We start from the raw sequence: 12,771 nt of genomic DNA, 5'->3' as shown, positions 1-12,771 counted from the left end.
CAAGCAGTAATGCCAGGGAATAGGTTAGGCCTGCTGCAAATCCTGCCCAGTCTCGTATCTTTCCACTGGGTACCTCCAAGTCTGGCCCACACCACTGACGAATGCTGTGAAAGGTACAACAGGGTCAGACATAATCCTCAGTCTCAGCAAGCTCACATGAAGTTAAGGAGTCAAGGTCCATGCTCCTAAAATCAGCAAACAACCTAAGACGTTAGGCTTTTACCGTGGAGACTAGTTGCTACAGAAGCACCAAGGCAGAGACATCTCCAGATCCTGAAAAGGCCAGGTTAGCAGGACAATTTCAGCCCTGAAATAGCCCCAATCCATAAGAACTTGAGTTTGTTCTCAGGTATTTTAATGACTTTGGCAGGAAGGCAGATCCAGGGCCTTTAGAGGACAGATTTGTGACAATAAAAAGTTATCAGAGGGATCCTCAGGTACTCAGAAATCCCCTTTCCCAGAATTCCGAAATTCTCAGAATCCCAAATTTCCCCTACATTCCTGCAAACTGACCTTTCACCTGGAAGTCGACAGGGCAGATAAAACAGCATTTTCTTCCTGAAGCTGAACAAAAAACTCACAAACTAAATCTTTTTGTCCCCTTCCACGAATATCTTTCTTTCCATCAGCTGTTCCTTGTCCTGGAAATTCCCCCATCCCAGATTATAAAGCTATCAGTTTTGAAATCACACAAGAGGTATTTAAATGGTTTGTTGCAAATGCCTCGAGCTAGTAGAGGATATTCCTTTCCATAAACTCAAAAGAAAAGTAGATCTGAGGCCCCGGGGTGTCAATGTGTCTGAAGCAAAGGTCAAGGTCATTTGCCAGTGGGGATTGGCTTTCTCTGTCCAGAGACCTGGACGAGACTGTGCCCTGGGACCCATCTTCCCGCACCTTCCATAGGAAGCCAGCATAATACAGACCAAGGTTTGGATGCTTTATTTGGCTCACTTTTCAAATAAAAACAGGACACCCAATTTTTATAGCCAGATTATTTGTCCCAAGCATATTAAAACAACAAAAATAGAACAGGAGGAGAGAAAAGCAACTTTTCATCTGCACCAAACCGGCCTAACAGCCAAAACACAGAAAAGCTCTTCAGAAGAGATGAACTGGTGTCTTCCAACAGAATATGAATCAATTCTGAAGTCAGGACTACAGAAGCAGAGAAGTGGGTTAGCAGTTGGATGGAACTGCCTAACATTGAAAGTCGTGGAACACTGGTGGTGGCAGGGGGAGGGAGGGTCCTTGAATTTGATGTTACAATAAACCACCCCCTTTCCACGACATCTACAAAGCACCTTACTTACACTTTTCCGTATTACTTATATATTACAGCACCCTCGTGAAGTTGAGTACTAACTTCATTTTCACAAATGAGAAAACAGAGGCTCAGAGACGCTGAGGGACAGCCCAAGGTCACACATTAAGGAGCAGAGACAAGATCCCCAGCTCTGGGCAATCCCCAGCAGAGGAGCAGATCCCCAGCTCTGGCCACATGTTTCAAGGTCATTCCAGCCTGACAGAGTGGCAAGACAGAAGGCCTGGGAGGCAGGCTTAGCCGCTCACCAGCTTTGTAAAACCTTCGTAACTGTTACCTCCCTTCTCTCTCTAGGCCTCTGTTTCTGAAGTTAGAGATAATAGCATAGATCTCATAGGTTGTCATGAAGATGAAATGAGTAAATATGTATGAAACACTTTTTATGTGCTTGCCATAAACTAAACACTCTAGATAAGTTAGCTACTTCTCTTGTTATTGTTCTTGCTTATTTCATTGTCAGTTTCTTAAAAGCAGGGACCTGGTGAAAGTCTGGGAACTGCCTACTCATAAATTAGTACTTATTAAATGAATCTAAATTAAGATTAGGAGTCATTCTCTTGTTCCTAGAAAGTGTGGAATGCAATGGAGGCAGAGGGCTGGACCTGATGACCTCAGCTGGCTCTGGAGTTAAACCCTGAGCATGGGGGCTTCTTTCCAGGGATGAGTGTGATCACCAATCCAGTGTGCGCCTCCCCACACACCCCTCTCTGGGCAGCCAGAGCCTCCAAGCATGTTACCATCTGTCTCACACAGGGGCTAGTAAGTTTAAGCTTGTGACACGAACTCCATGTAAAATGTCTATCTTCCCTGAGCTTGGGCAGAGCAGAAGCCAAAATGCAGACACTTAATGGGCTTTTAACATTAAAAGTTTTATAATGTATATATCTATATCTATATCATTGATATCTATATAGATTTACTTTAAAGACCAAGTTCCAATCCAGATCATCAGAAAGATGTAAAGAATAAAAAAAGTCGTAATTGGGCCCAGTAAAAATATAATGTGGAAATTTTCCTGCCAGAGCAAAGTTTCCTTTTGGAAAAATAAATGACCCCTCCCCGGAGTTGCTTTTGAGCCAGGAGGGCCCCTGCCCTCCCTTCCACAGCCCAGAGAGGCTCTGTGAGGGGTGGCAATGGGCTGGACAACAGAACGTGGCACTTGCACAGGTCAGTTTCAGTGGCCCAGCGAGCAGCCATCCTCCCTGTAATCATCAAACCACAGCAACGCGGAAGGAGAGATGCCAGAGTCAGGAGCCTGGGGTCTGGACCAGCCTCTGTTCTGCCTCACTGGATGACCTTTTGCAGCTTACGTGGCTTCTCGATGCCTGTTTCCTCCTACAGAAAGTGGAGACAGCAATAGTAACCTATGCCACAAAGTTGTTCTGAGGCTTAAATGAGCTCAAACATGTATGGAACCATCACCAATGCTGGCATGTGAAACAATCCTGGGGTGCTGCTTTTAACTCCAGACATTTGCCCATGCTGTTCCCTCTGCCTCTTCTCTCCTCAGCTCTGTCCTTTCACTTGCTACCTCCTACTCCCCTTCATGATGCAACTTAAAAGTCATTTTTCTGAACCCTCTGACTAGGCCAGGCCCGCCGCTGTTCGTCCCTGCATTTCTCATTTCATAAACCCAGGACACTCATTGTCAGCATTTCTTTACGTTTCTATCTTCCCAATGTTAACAGCTAACACTAACTGCCAGGCATGTGGTTAGTGCTTCACGTGACTCAGCTCATTTAATCTGTAATCATTCTTTTAAGTAGTGCTATTAATAATCCCATTTAATGGATGGGGAAACAGATGTTCAGAGAGGTTAGGCAACTTGCCCAAGAATACCCAGCAAGTAAATGATACAGTGCCACCTGTCTGTCTCTAAAGCTGGCATTCTTTAGAGTCAGCACCCCCTGGGAATCAAGGGCCACCTCGAGAGAAGGCCATTTCTCATAAGGGCTGCAGGCCTGGACCATAGACCTGTGTTTCCTACACAAAGCCAGCTTCATGGAAATAGGGAAGGCGGCCTGTGTCAGTCACACCTTGTTATGTCCCTGGGCGGGCTGCCCTGCCTCAGCAGCCCTATCTGATGTCAGCCACCATGCATAAGATTCTCTCCTCACCCAGCACCCTTCCCCAAATTATTTACATGGTTCCCAGGTCCAATAAAGCCCACAGGGAAGTCTAAGCAGGACACATCCGCAGGCGTCACCTTCAAGTCAAGCAGCATTTGTTAAGCACACGTTGGTGCCAGGACCACAGACACACAGACAGAAGCTCTCCACCTTGGCAGAGCGGAGGAACGGAGTAGAGTGGAACACCAGCACACAAGAGACCTGGAAGTTAGAGGAATGTGTGCTCGGGGCTCAGACAGCCCAGGCACAGATCCCCACTCCCCCATCCACTAAACCTGCCACCTTGAGCAACTCACCTACCCTCACTGAGCCTCAATTTCCGCCTCTGGAAAATGGGATCATCGGATCACAGACTGGACCTGGGTGGTTGTACAGAGTAAGTGCGATCACGCATGCTGAATGCCTGCTTAATAACTATTATTCTCCTGATAATGGTGAGGAATCCTCACAGGATATGGATCATGATGTGGCCTGATTGAGAAGGTTCTGGCTCAAAGTCAGAAGATGTAGGTGTGCAGCCCAGATCTCACCCACATTTGCTCTGTGACCAGGGAAAGCCCATTTCTACACTCAGAGACTCTGTTTATTCATTTGTAAATAGGGGGTACACCCCTCCATGGGACCATTGAAGGGATTCACCACAGTAACCCATGTTTGTAGCCTGTAAACAGGGCAGTCCTGAGTAAACCTGGACACCTCCCATAGCTGTGTTAATTAATTGGAAGGAGGGTGCCAGCCAGAAACCAATTATGAAATCCCTCCAGGGGCCTCTGTGGGGAGCAAGAAGGAGGGGTCGAGGAACGGCTGGTGGCAGCTCCTCCCCTACTTCCCACCTCCCCCCCACACTTGTGCCTCCTTCACAGCTGGTCCCACACTCCAGACCCACAAAGGAGAGGCTCATTCTAAACAGCTTCTTTTCATGTGGAAGCCACTGGATTTGCATCTGTCTTTCCCCGGCAGGGCGGCAGGGCGTGCTTCATGCCAGCTGCTCCAAACTCCCCAGGCTGCAGGCTTCTCTGAGCTGGGCCTGAACCTTCAGGGTCCACATGCAGGGAAAGGAAGGAGAAAAGAATAAGCTGATCAAGAGAAGAGGGGAGGAGAGGGGGCTGGGCACAGAGGAAATATGCACATTCTCTCCTCTCCAAGACAGCAGACAAATTCTGTGGCCAGCATATCCAAATCAGAATCTGGGCTGCCCCGGTGCCAGGAGCCAGCGACAGCTGAGGCCATGTCTGCTCCAGGCTAGCCAACCCGGGAGAGAAGTGGAAAAACTCACTTCATCACTGAGCTGCCAGGGCCTGATGCTGCCAGGCCGTTGGTCCAGCCAGTGTCCACACTCTCAAACTGGCCGAGCTTAAGTCTATGCTGATTCCATGGCGCTGGCCAACTGCAGGGTGATTCTGGGGCCCTGGGGAGCCTCATAATCCTTTCCAGATGCCTCTAAGTGCTGCCATAGGTGCCAAGGTGGCAATGCCCTGGGGCAAGAGAACACAATGAAATTCACTCACCAGAGCTCTTCCGGAGAGTGAATTTCATTGCCTAGAGGGAGAGACAGTAAGGGAGGAAAAAGTCTGCATTTATTGAGCACTTATAGTATACAGGCAAGACAGACCTTTTCTGGCTTGTGTCCCCTGGACCTGGAGACTCCTGACTCAGGACTTTGGCACATCTCCTTCCACATCCATCTTCTCCAAGGTCCTGGACAGCAGGGGTAGTGGCTTATGTATTCTGTCATCCTAGTGCCTAACATAAGGCCTGGCCCAGACTAGGAGCTCTGAGGGTGCTGGCTGCATTCAGTGAATGTTAGCCTCATACCTTCTGCATGAGAATGCTACCGTGTTTCTCCGAAAATAAGACCTAGCCGGACAATCAGCTCTAATGCATCTTTTGGAGCAAAAAATTAATATAAGACCAGGTCTTATATTACATTATATAAGGCCCGATCTTATATTACAGTAAAATAAGACCCGGTATTATATTATATTAATTATATCATATTACATATTATGCAATATTATGTAATATTATATAACACTATATTATATTATACCCAGTCTTACATTACAGTAAAATAAGACCGGATCTTATATTAATTTTTGCTCCAAATGACACATTAGAGCTGATGTCCGGCTGGATCTTATTTTCGGGGAAACACGGTAGGAATCTGGAAGCCTGAGAAGGAGGAGGTATAATGAGTGTGTGCAGCAGAGAAGGCAGAACCCCCATGTGTTGGGGAGCTGAGTGTTCCTTTTAACTGAGGCTCTGTAACATGCTGGCTCTCGCATCTCTTCTTCCAATAAGAGCCAGACAGGAAAGAGGTGCTGAGAAGTGGGATGTCTGTGGGTGATGGGGTTCAGGCATCTTCTGCGTAGGCTCGATTCTGGTTCAGGAATTGGAGGCAGAGTGGCCTTGCAATCGCCTCCTCCCCATCCTGACGCTGAGGATAGCTAGGCCTCCCATACGCCTCGCACCTCAATTCTTTGTCTCTGAGGGAGCCAGACACCAGCAGTGCAGCCGGTATAGTGGAGTAACTGGAGTGGGGCCAAAACACCTGTCCCTGGTTTGGCAGCTCGGTAGAAAGAGCACAGTACAGCCGTCAGGGGGACCCAGGTGCCAGCCCTGTCAGCCTCAAACTTACTGAGTGACTTTAGGCAGTGACGATTCTGCTCCCTGGGCCTCAGCTCCCTCGTCTGTGAAGGAAGAGGGTTGGCTGATCTGCCAGCACAAACCTTCCATTTTCCTATGAAGCACGCTACAGGGGCCCTAGAGACACAGGATCTTCATCAGACGATTACCTGTTATTAGTTACCTGGGAGAGCAACACTGACCTCTATCCTATCACATTCAGCAGGGGCCAGGGGCTCCCAGCAGTGAGCTGAGCTCTGCCAGGACAGGGGCAGAGAAGAAGTGAGGAGAAGCCGGGGCTCAAAACGTGAGAGAGAAGGCTGACATGCAGAAAGAAGGGCCAGGGGATGGCTGGCTGATGCTTGTGGACCTGGACTCGACTGCATAGAGGGGGCGCTGGCATCCAGGGTCTCCTCTTTGCCCACATTCCTTTTCCTAAGTCCTTCTGAGGTGCAGTAGGCATTCCTGCAGCTCAGGGTACTTTGTTCCTGGACAGCAGACCTGCTAAACTAGCCTTGTAACACCGAGCTCATTGGCATCTGACCTAACAAGGCACACGTGGGAACAAGGAAGCCGTCACTATAAGCCACCACCTCCCATACCTAGAAGCCCTCTTCTGGTCACATCACAGACAAGAGCCAGGAAATCACACCAAAGGATCTCTGAGCAGCAAAAAGGAGATTGCAAAGTCCCACATTACAGCTTGCAGGCTTTTCTTATAGCCCATTGACTTGTACTCTGCACACAATACTAATGTATTTTGTTCTGTTTTTCCAGTTGATGGCAGTCTAGAAACAGATATCTAGAACTGGAGAAGCACTGCTAGCCTAGCGTATGACTGAAATGGAATAGAGATAGAAAAAGCAGGCCCAAGAAGTGAAGAATAAAATCATCTGGAGTAAAATTGTCTTGCTAAGGGAAAGCAGCCTTCAATCCCTCGCACCTGACTTGCCGGATGGAAGGCTATTGGACTAAACTGGGAGGGGGTGGGGCCTTGACCTCCTGTGGATGATCAAGGTCTGGGAAGCTCCATTTGGTCCTTCCCTCTACTCTTTCTTTTCTTTTTTTACTTCCTTTGTACTCCTCTTCATTACACAAAGAAATGAAGTTAGCTTTTTAAACACACATACACAACAGAGTTGAAAATGTCATAACCAGGAACAATGCCATCAGGCTAGAAGATCACCGTCCAGATCTATGTGCATAGCTCTGAATCTCTAGTGCTAGTCAGGGCAGGAGTCCCTCTAGGAGCCCCGCCCACCCACCAAGGCTTTATATGCAGGGTCACCAGCTGTACCCCACAGTGAAGGGGACTAGGGGTGTATATGAGAGAGAAGGTGGTAAATGGAAAACAGAGGCCCACCTCCTCTAAGGAAGTGAAGATTGAGCTACTGAAGATGGAGCAACTTGCCATCTGGGTTCTTCTTCACCTTCCAGGCCCTCTAGGCTAACAAGATCACCGATCCACAGCTAACGCTGGCCGGAGGACTCAGCGGGGCTGACACAAGGCTCAGGCACGGGTCTAAGGTGCAGGAAGCCGGGGCTCACCAGAGAGGGGTGACCCTGCATCTGGAGGAGGAGCAGTTAAGGGCTGGTCTCACCCCCTAAGCCATTCCCTCCCTGTCAACCACCCCCAGCGTGTCAGCAGTGATCCCACCTCCCAGATGCCCTTTAGGCTTCATCTTCATCTCTGTCTTGTAAGCAGGCCACTTCCCAGAGAACAAAGAGCCCCCTGTTCTCCGTGAGAGCTGACTTCCTTGCTGAAGCTGAAGATGTCCCGAGACCCAGCAGAAGCGTCCTAGACACCATCGAAACCAATTCCTGCATTTCACTGGTGGGAAAACAGAGGCCTAGAGATGGAAGTGACAGGCCCAAGGCCATACAGCCTGTTGGTGGCTGATTTAGGACTAGAGGCCAGGCCTTGAGACCCCCAGAGCACTGTGGTTTCCTCTAGAACTTGTGGAGGTGCCCCTTCCAGCAGGCATTCAGGCAGCAGGACTGCACCCAGGCCCCTCCCACATCCCTGCTGCTCATCCAGCCCTCCCCACTGGAACAGAGCTGGTCTGTAAAAGGCTGACAAGGGGAAAGGAGATAGGGTTAAGGAGGGGATTTTACTTAATCCTCTGCTGACTTAAACTGATGCCACATTGGTTACAACAGGAGGAGAGACACAGAGGGGGTTGGTCAGATATGGGGGAAGGGGGAGCATTAGTAAATACTCACTGGATACCAAGAAGCCAGGCCTGTCAGTGGGTTTAACAGACAAGCACCCAGCTTCAGGGACTCCGCACCCCAGGACTCAGGCCTCCAAGTACTGCCCCTCTACCATGGAAACAACCCAATCTCCAGGGTGCTCAACAGTGCATAGCAACGGAAACATCATAGGCCATAGGTTACAGTACTCCTGAGAGCAAACCCCAACTCTACTACTTACTCGCTGTGTGATCTTAGGCAATCATTATATGTCTCTGAGCCTGTTTCTTTCTCTGTCAAGGGGGCTAAACACACCTTCCTTATAAGCCTCCTGGGAAGGAAGGCAGCCTGAGCTCATGTACATAGCGAGACACAGGAGAGGCACTGAGACTGATCTCAGCGCTGTTACTACAAATCTCACATCCTTTCTCTCATCCAGGTCCATCCATTACTCTTCTGCTTCAACTGGCTTGCGTCTTTGACGTTAATAACTTTAATGATAATAATCCTTCCCCACTGAACAATATTTGTGTCATTTCAAAACACTAAGCATCCGACCCCTTGTGGGTCACAGCAGTCAGTAGTAGCCAGAGCTGAGGCAGCTCCTTAGCCCCCAAGCTCATCTTCCCACAATGTTTCCAAGTCCTAATTTTGGAGTTGAGCCCAAAGACCCTGAATGAATATGCTGCTTGTGGCAGACCTCATGGGGGCATGGGCTTATCAGAAAGAGCCAGAACCACCCCTCTTGTTGTCTCCTCGGCTGACCCTCCATGAGGTCCACTGCTCTGACCTTCCCACTTTAGCCTCCAACTCTCCAATTCTGAAAGCCAGCTGGACAGCTAGTGGAACCTGGCCTTGGGTGGATGCATGGCAAAAGCCAGGCTGTGAGCTCCTTACCCTGACAGAGCTCTGTCAAAAGTGTGGGTTCACACCCTTGATCTTATTGGTTCTTCAACTGCCCAGCATGATCCCGAGAGTCCATATTACCACCCTCACTTTCCACAAGAGGAAAGTGAGGCCCAAAGCGGAAGGGCACAGACAAGGTTATCCAAGGGCTCCATGTAGAGCTGGGGAGTGAACTCAGGTCTCCTTGGTCTCCTAATCCTCAGCACCTTCCACTACCCCTCTGCTTTCCTCAGAACTCTTTCCTCCCCACAACAGGGAAGCCCCAAATTCTCTCCAATAAACTTGGGTCCCTATGGCAAGGTCCAAGAACCTTTCTCCAATATGAGGGCTTCCAGAATGCCCATTTTACCTCCCGTCTCACATTCCCTCCCTATATCTTCAAGCCAGTCACCTCAGAAGCTTTCCTATCCCCCATAGCCACTCCTGGGACTGGGAGCGCCTTCTCCACTGAGTGGCGTTGGCGCGGGGCCAGAGGCCCTGAGATGCGCGGCAGAGGCCGGCAGGTGTGGTGGGCTTTCCCCTCCGCGGGCCTCCTCAGGGCGCAGCCCGTTCCCACACCGCTGAACAGCACTAGTCCCTGCCAGGGACGCCCTCGGCGGCGCGCTCCAATGGTGGATACCAAGGAGCTGCCCAACACTGCTCTCCAGGGGTTAAAAATGCAGCATCCTAAACAAGGGTTAAAAATGCAGTCCTGGGGTTGGGCCGGGCGGAGGGATGTAGTCCAAACCACAGCGGCTCCAAAGCAGCATCCTCCCCCTTCCCTCCGCAGTCCTTGGGGGTCGAAGCGACTCGAGCAACTGGGGGAGCAAATGAGGCGCGAGCTGCACCTTCCCAGCACCAGTGCCCCCTCCCACCTCCCACCGCCCCTCACGCCCCCCGCAGCTGAGGCCAGGGCTACAGGCGCCGGCGGGTCCCAGGCGCTTACCTTTGTGACAGTCATGCAGGAACTCCGGGGCGCTGCGGGGGCGCGGGCGCGGCGTGCAGGGGCGGCGGTCGGGGTCCGCTGGGGGCCCGGGCGGCAGCGCGAGGGAGTCCCGCGCGGCTCTGGGCGCTCTCCCGCGCCGCGCGGAAGGCTCAGCGGAGCCCGGGGGCCGCGCTCCAGCCGGGCAGCGCGCAGGGACCGCTCGTCGGCGCTCGCCCGCCGCTGGTCGCTGATGTCAGCCCCGAATGTGCATTTATAATAGATGAGCCTCCTTCGCCGCAGGAAGGCGAGGCAGGAAGAAAGGGAGAGAGGGAGCGGGCCCAGGCTGCGGGGCGGGGGGAGGAAGAGGGGCCAGGAACTCGCTACAAAGGAGGAGGCGGAGGGAGGAGGAGGAGGAGGAAGCACGCTCCCGCCCGCCGCCTTGCCCTGCGCCGCCAGGCCCGAGTGCCGGCCGCCGGGCACTGCTGCTCCCGGGGCGCGGGCCGGGCGCCCAGGCCGGCGGCCTTAACCCCTTCAGGCCCGCGGACGCCCGGCGGTGGGCGAGGCGGGATACTGGCACCTGCCGGCCGGGGGACTGGCCCGGGGACGCTGGTGAAGTCACACGCTAGGCTGCCGAGGCGCCGCGTGGGCCGAAACGCCCGCGGGGCTCGCCCCCGGAGGTTCGCAAAGTCGGCCCGCGGGCGGAGAGGGGCGTGACGGCCGCGCCCGGGGCGGACGCCGGCACCGGGTACCGGGAGGGAGTGCTGTCAGCAATCGCTGGGATCTAATTCCCGAAGCAGCTGCGAGAAGGGATCGGGGCCAGTTCCACGCAGGAGGAAACTGAGGACCGGAGTGGGAAGTGACAGATAAGCGCTCGCTGCAGGACTGGCCCCGGGCGTTTCTGTGGGTGCCAGCGGCCGGCTGCCCACCGATCCCCGCGTCGTAAACGCTGTGCTCTAAAGACAGGACTGGCCCTGCCCGAGGTGTGTCTACACTGCCCGGGGTGCAGCACTGATCTGGGGGACCACAGCTGCGTCCTGTGCCTGAGCTGATCCTGACATGGGTCACACCATCTCCTGGAGCTGCTGCAGAGATCTGGGGGACAAACACCTGAAGGTGACCCCCCCCCCCCTCCCGCCAGTCTTGAGCAGGGAGGCCCCTCTCAAGTATCTGAGCAGAACCTGTTTGGCAGATACTCAACCCCTGAGACTGAGTGGGGGAGGGGTTAGCCGAGAGGTAGGGTGGAGGGTGGGCCATTCGAGGCATCACCACCTCCCTGCGAGCCCGGAAGTGCTGGCTTCCTGCTGCCCTAGCGATTTAACAACTTAATTTACCAGCAAGTAAGGACAGAGCGTCGTCTACGCGGCCGTTGAACACCTCTGCGTGCCAGGGGAACTGAGAGAAAACCGGATGCCTGCCTTCAAGGAGCACACTGCTTACAGCACAGCGATAATAATACTCAGCATCTGGAGAGCGCTGTGCGGACCACCACGCTAGTTTTATTTGCATTTCCTCCTGTAATTCTAAATGCAACAGTATGAGGAAGAAATTCTCATTCTCGTTTTGTCGATGAGTGAACTTCAGACAGAAAGGGGAGGGGAAGTGCCCAAGATCACACAGCAATCTGAACAGAACTCTTTCGTGCTTTGGATCTGTGAATTCCAGGGACACGAGGGCCTGCTGCCTTATTTGAGCTAAAATTTACACCTGTCTTGGGAGCTAGCTGGATGGTGACCAGTCCTGGTTTCACACCTGAGGACTTTGAGTGAGTTTATTAAATCTCTTGGGTAGCAGATGTTGCTACAGGCCTCAGGCATCTCCTTTGTGCAGACCCTTCCTAGGTGTGCTCCCGTGCTAGCCTTCATGGCTTTGCCAAATCGCTCACTCACCTGCCAAGCATGCCCTCTTCATTCATCTGCCCTAACCCAAACACTCCCCACCTCTCACTGTCACCTCCTTGCTGCACCCTGACGACTCCATCCCCCCTGGCTCCACTTGTATTTCGGTCTGAGTGTCTGGTGCTGTTTTCAATGAGCTTCCTGTGGGCACAGACCATGACTCAGAAGCATTCTGAGCACAAGGGCTTATTTTCTCTGGGCACACAGTAGGAGCTCAGTGAATATTTAATGCCACCTAGAACAAATCAAGCAAAATAAGCCTTCGGCTTGCAGCAGAAGAAACTTAGATTAGACTGACAAAAGCATTTTCCCTCAGCAAGCTGTCCAGACTCAGAAGTGGTTCCAGTGCCTATCTGGAGAATGCACCTCAGGACCTTTCCAGGACCCTCCAGCCCTTGGAAGCCATTAAAGGGCGACTCTAGAACACTAGTCACCCTTCCCCCATGGCTGTGACTTGTCCACTTTTATCTCTCATGGATGTTTAAAATCCCAGATTGTCATCCTCAGGTACCCAGCATGCCTCTTGGCACCTTCCCTGCTATCCACTGGTATTGCAGGCTCCGGGAATGAGACAAATACTTAATATCAGCTTGAGCCAAATGTAATTAGGAACATCAATCTGCTGCCCATAACCCATATGATGTGCTCCAAAGGCAGAAAAAAAAATATCTGTGATCCCTCACATATTGCTGGCTCACCCCTCCTGTCACATGTCCCCAATCAGAGCAGGAGTCTGGAAGAGGAAGGGTGCTCTCAAAGAATTCTGCATCCCATCATCAAATAAAAGGGCTTGGCTCA

At 51.9% G+C, this 12,771-nt stretch overlaps 1 protein-coding gene across 1 annotated transcript in view; it reads right to left on the bottom strand.

The window, feature by feature from the left end:
- The window catches only part of CORO2B (coronin 2B), a 132,974-nt gene extending 122,394 nt beyond the window's left edge, over positions 1-10,580 (bottom strand). Inside the window, exon 1 of the mRNA XM_081048321.1 lies at positions 10,100-10,580. Coding sequence (XP_080904447.1) covers positions 10,100-10,114 — 15 coding nt within the window. The 5' untranslated portion in view covers positions 10,115-10,580. The remainder of the gene's footprint in view (positions 1-10,099) is intronic.
- Positions 10,581-12,771: the final 2,191 nt, after the last annotated feature.

The sequence above is a fragment of the Rhinolophus hipposideros genome (assembly GCF_964194185.1).
Source record: "Rhinolophus hipposideros genome assembly, chromosome: 5".
NCBI lineage: Eukaryota > Metazoa > Chordata > Mammalia > Chiroptera > Rhinolophidae > Rhinolophus > Rhinolophus hipposideros.
Note: the sequence above shows the minus strand (reverse complement) of the source record. Positions and strands in the feature narration are given on the sequence as shown.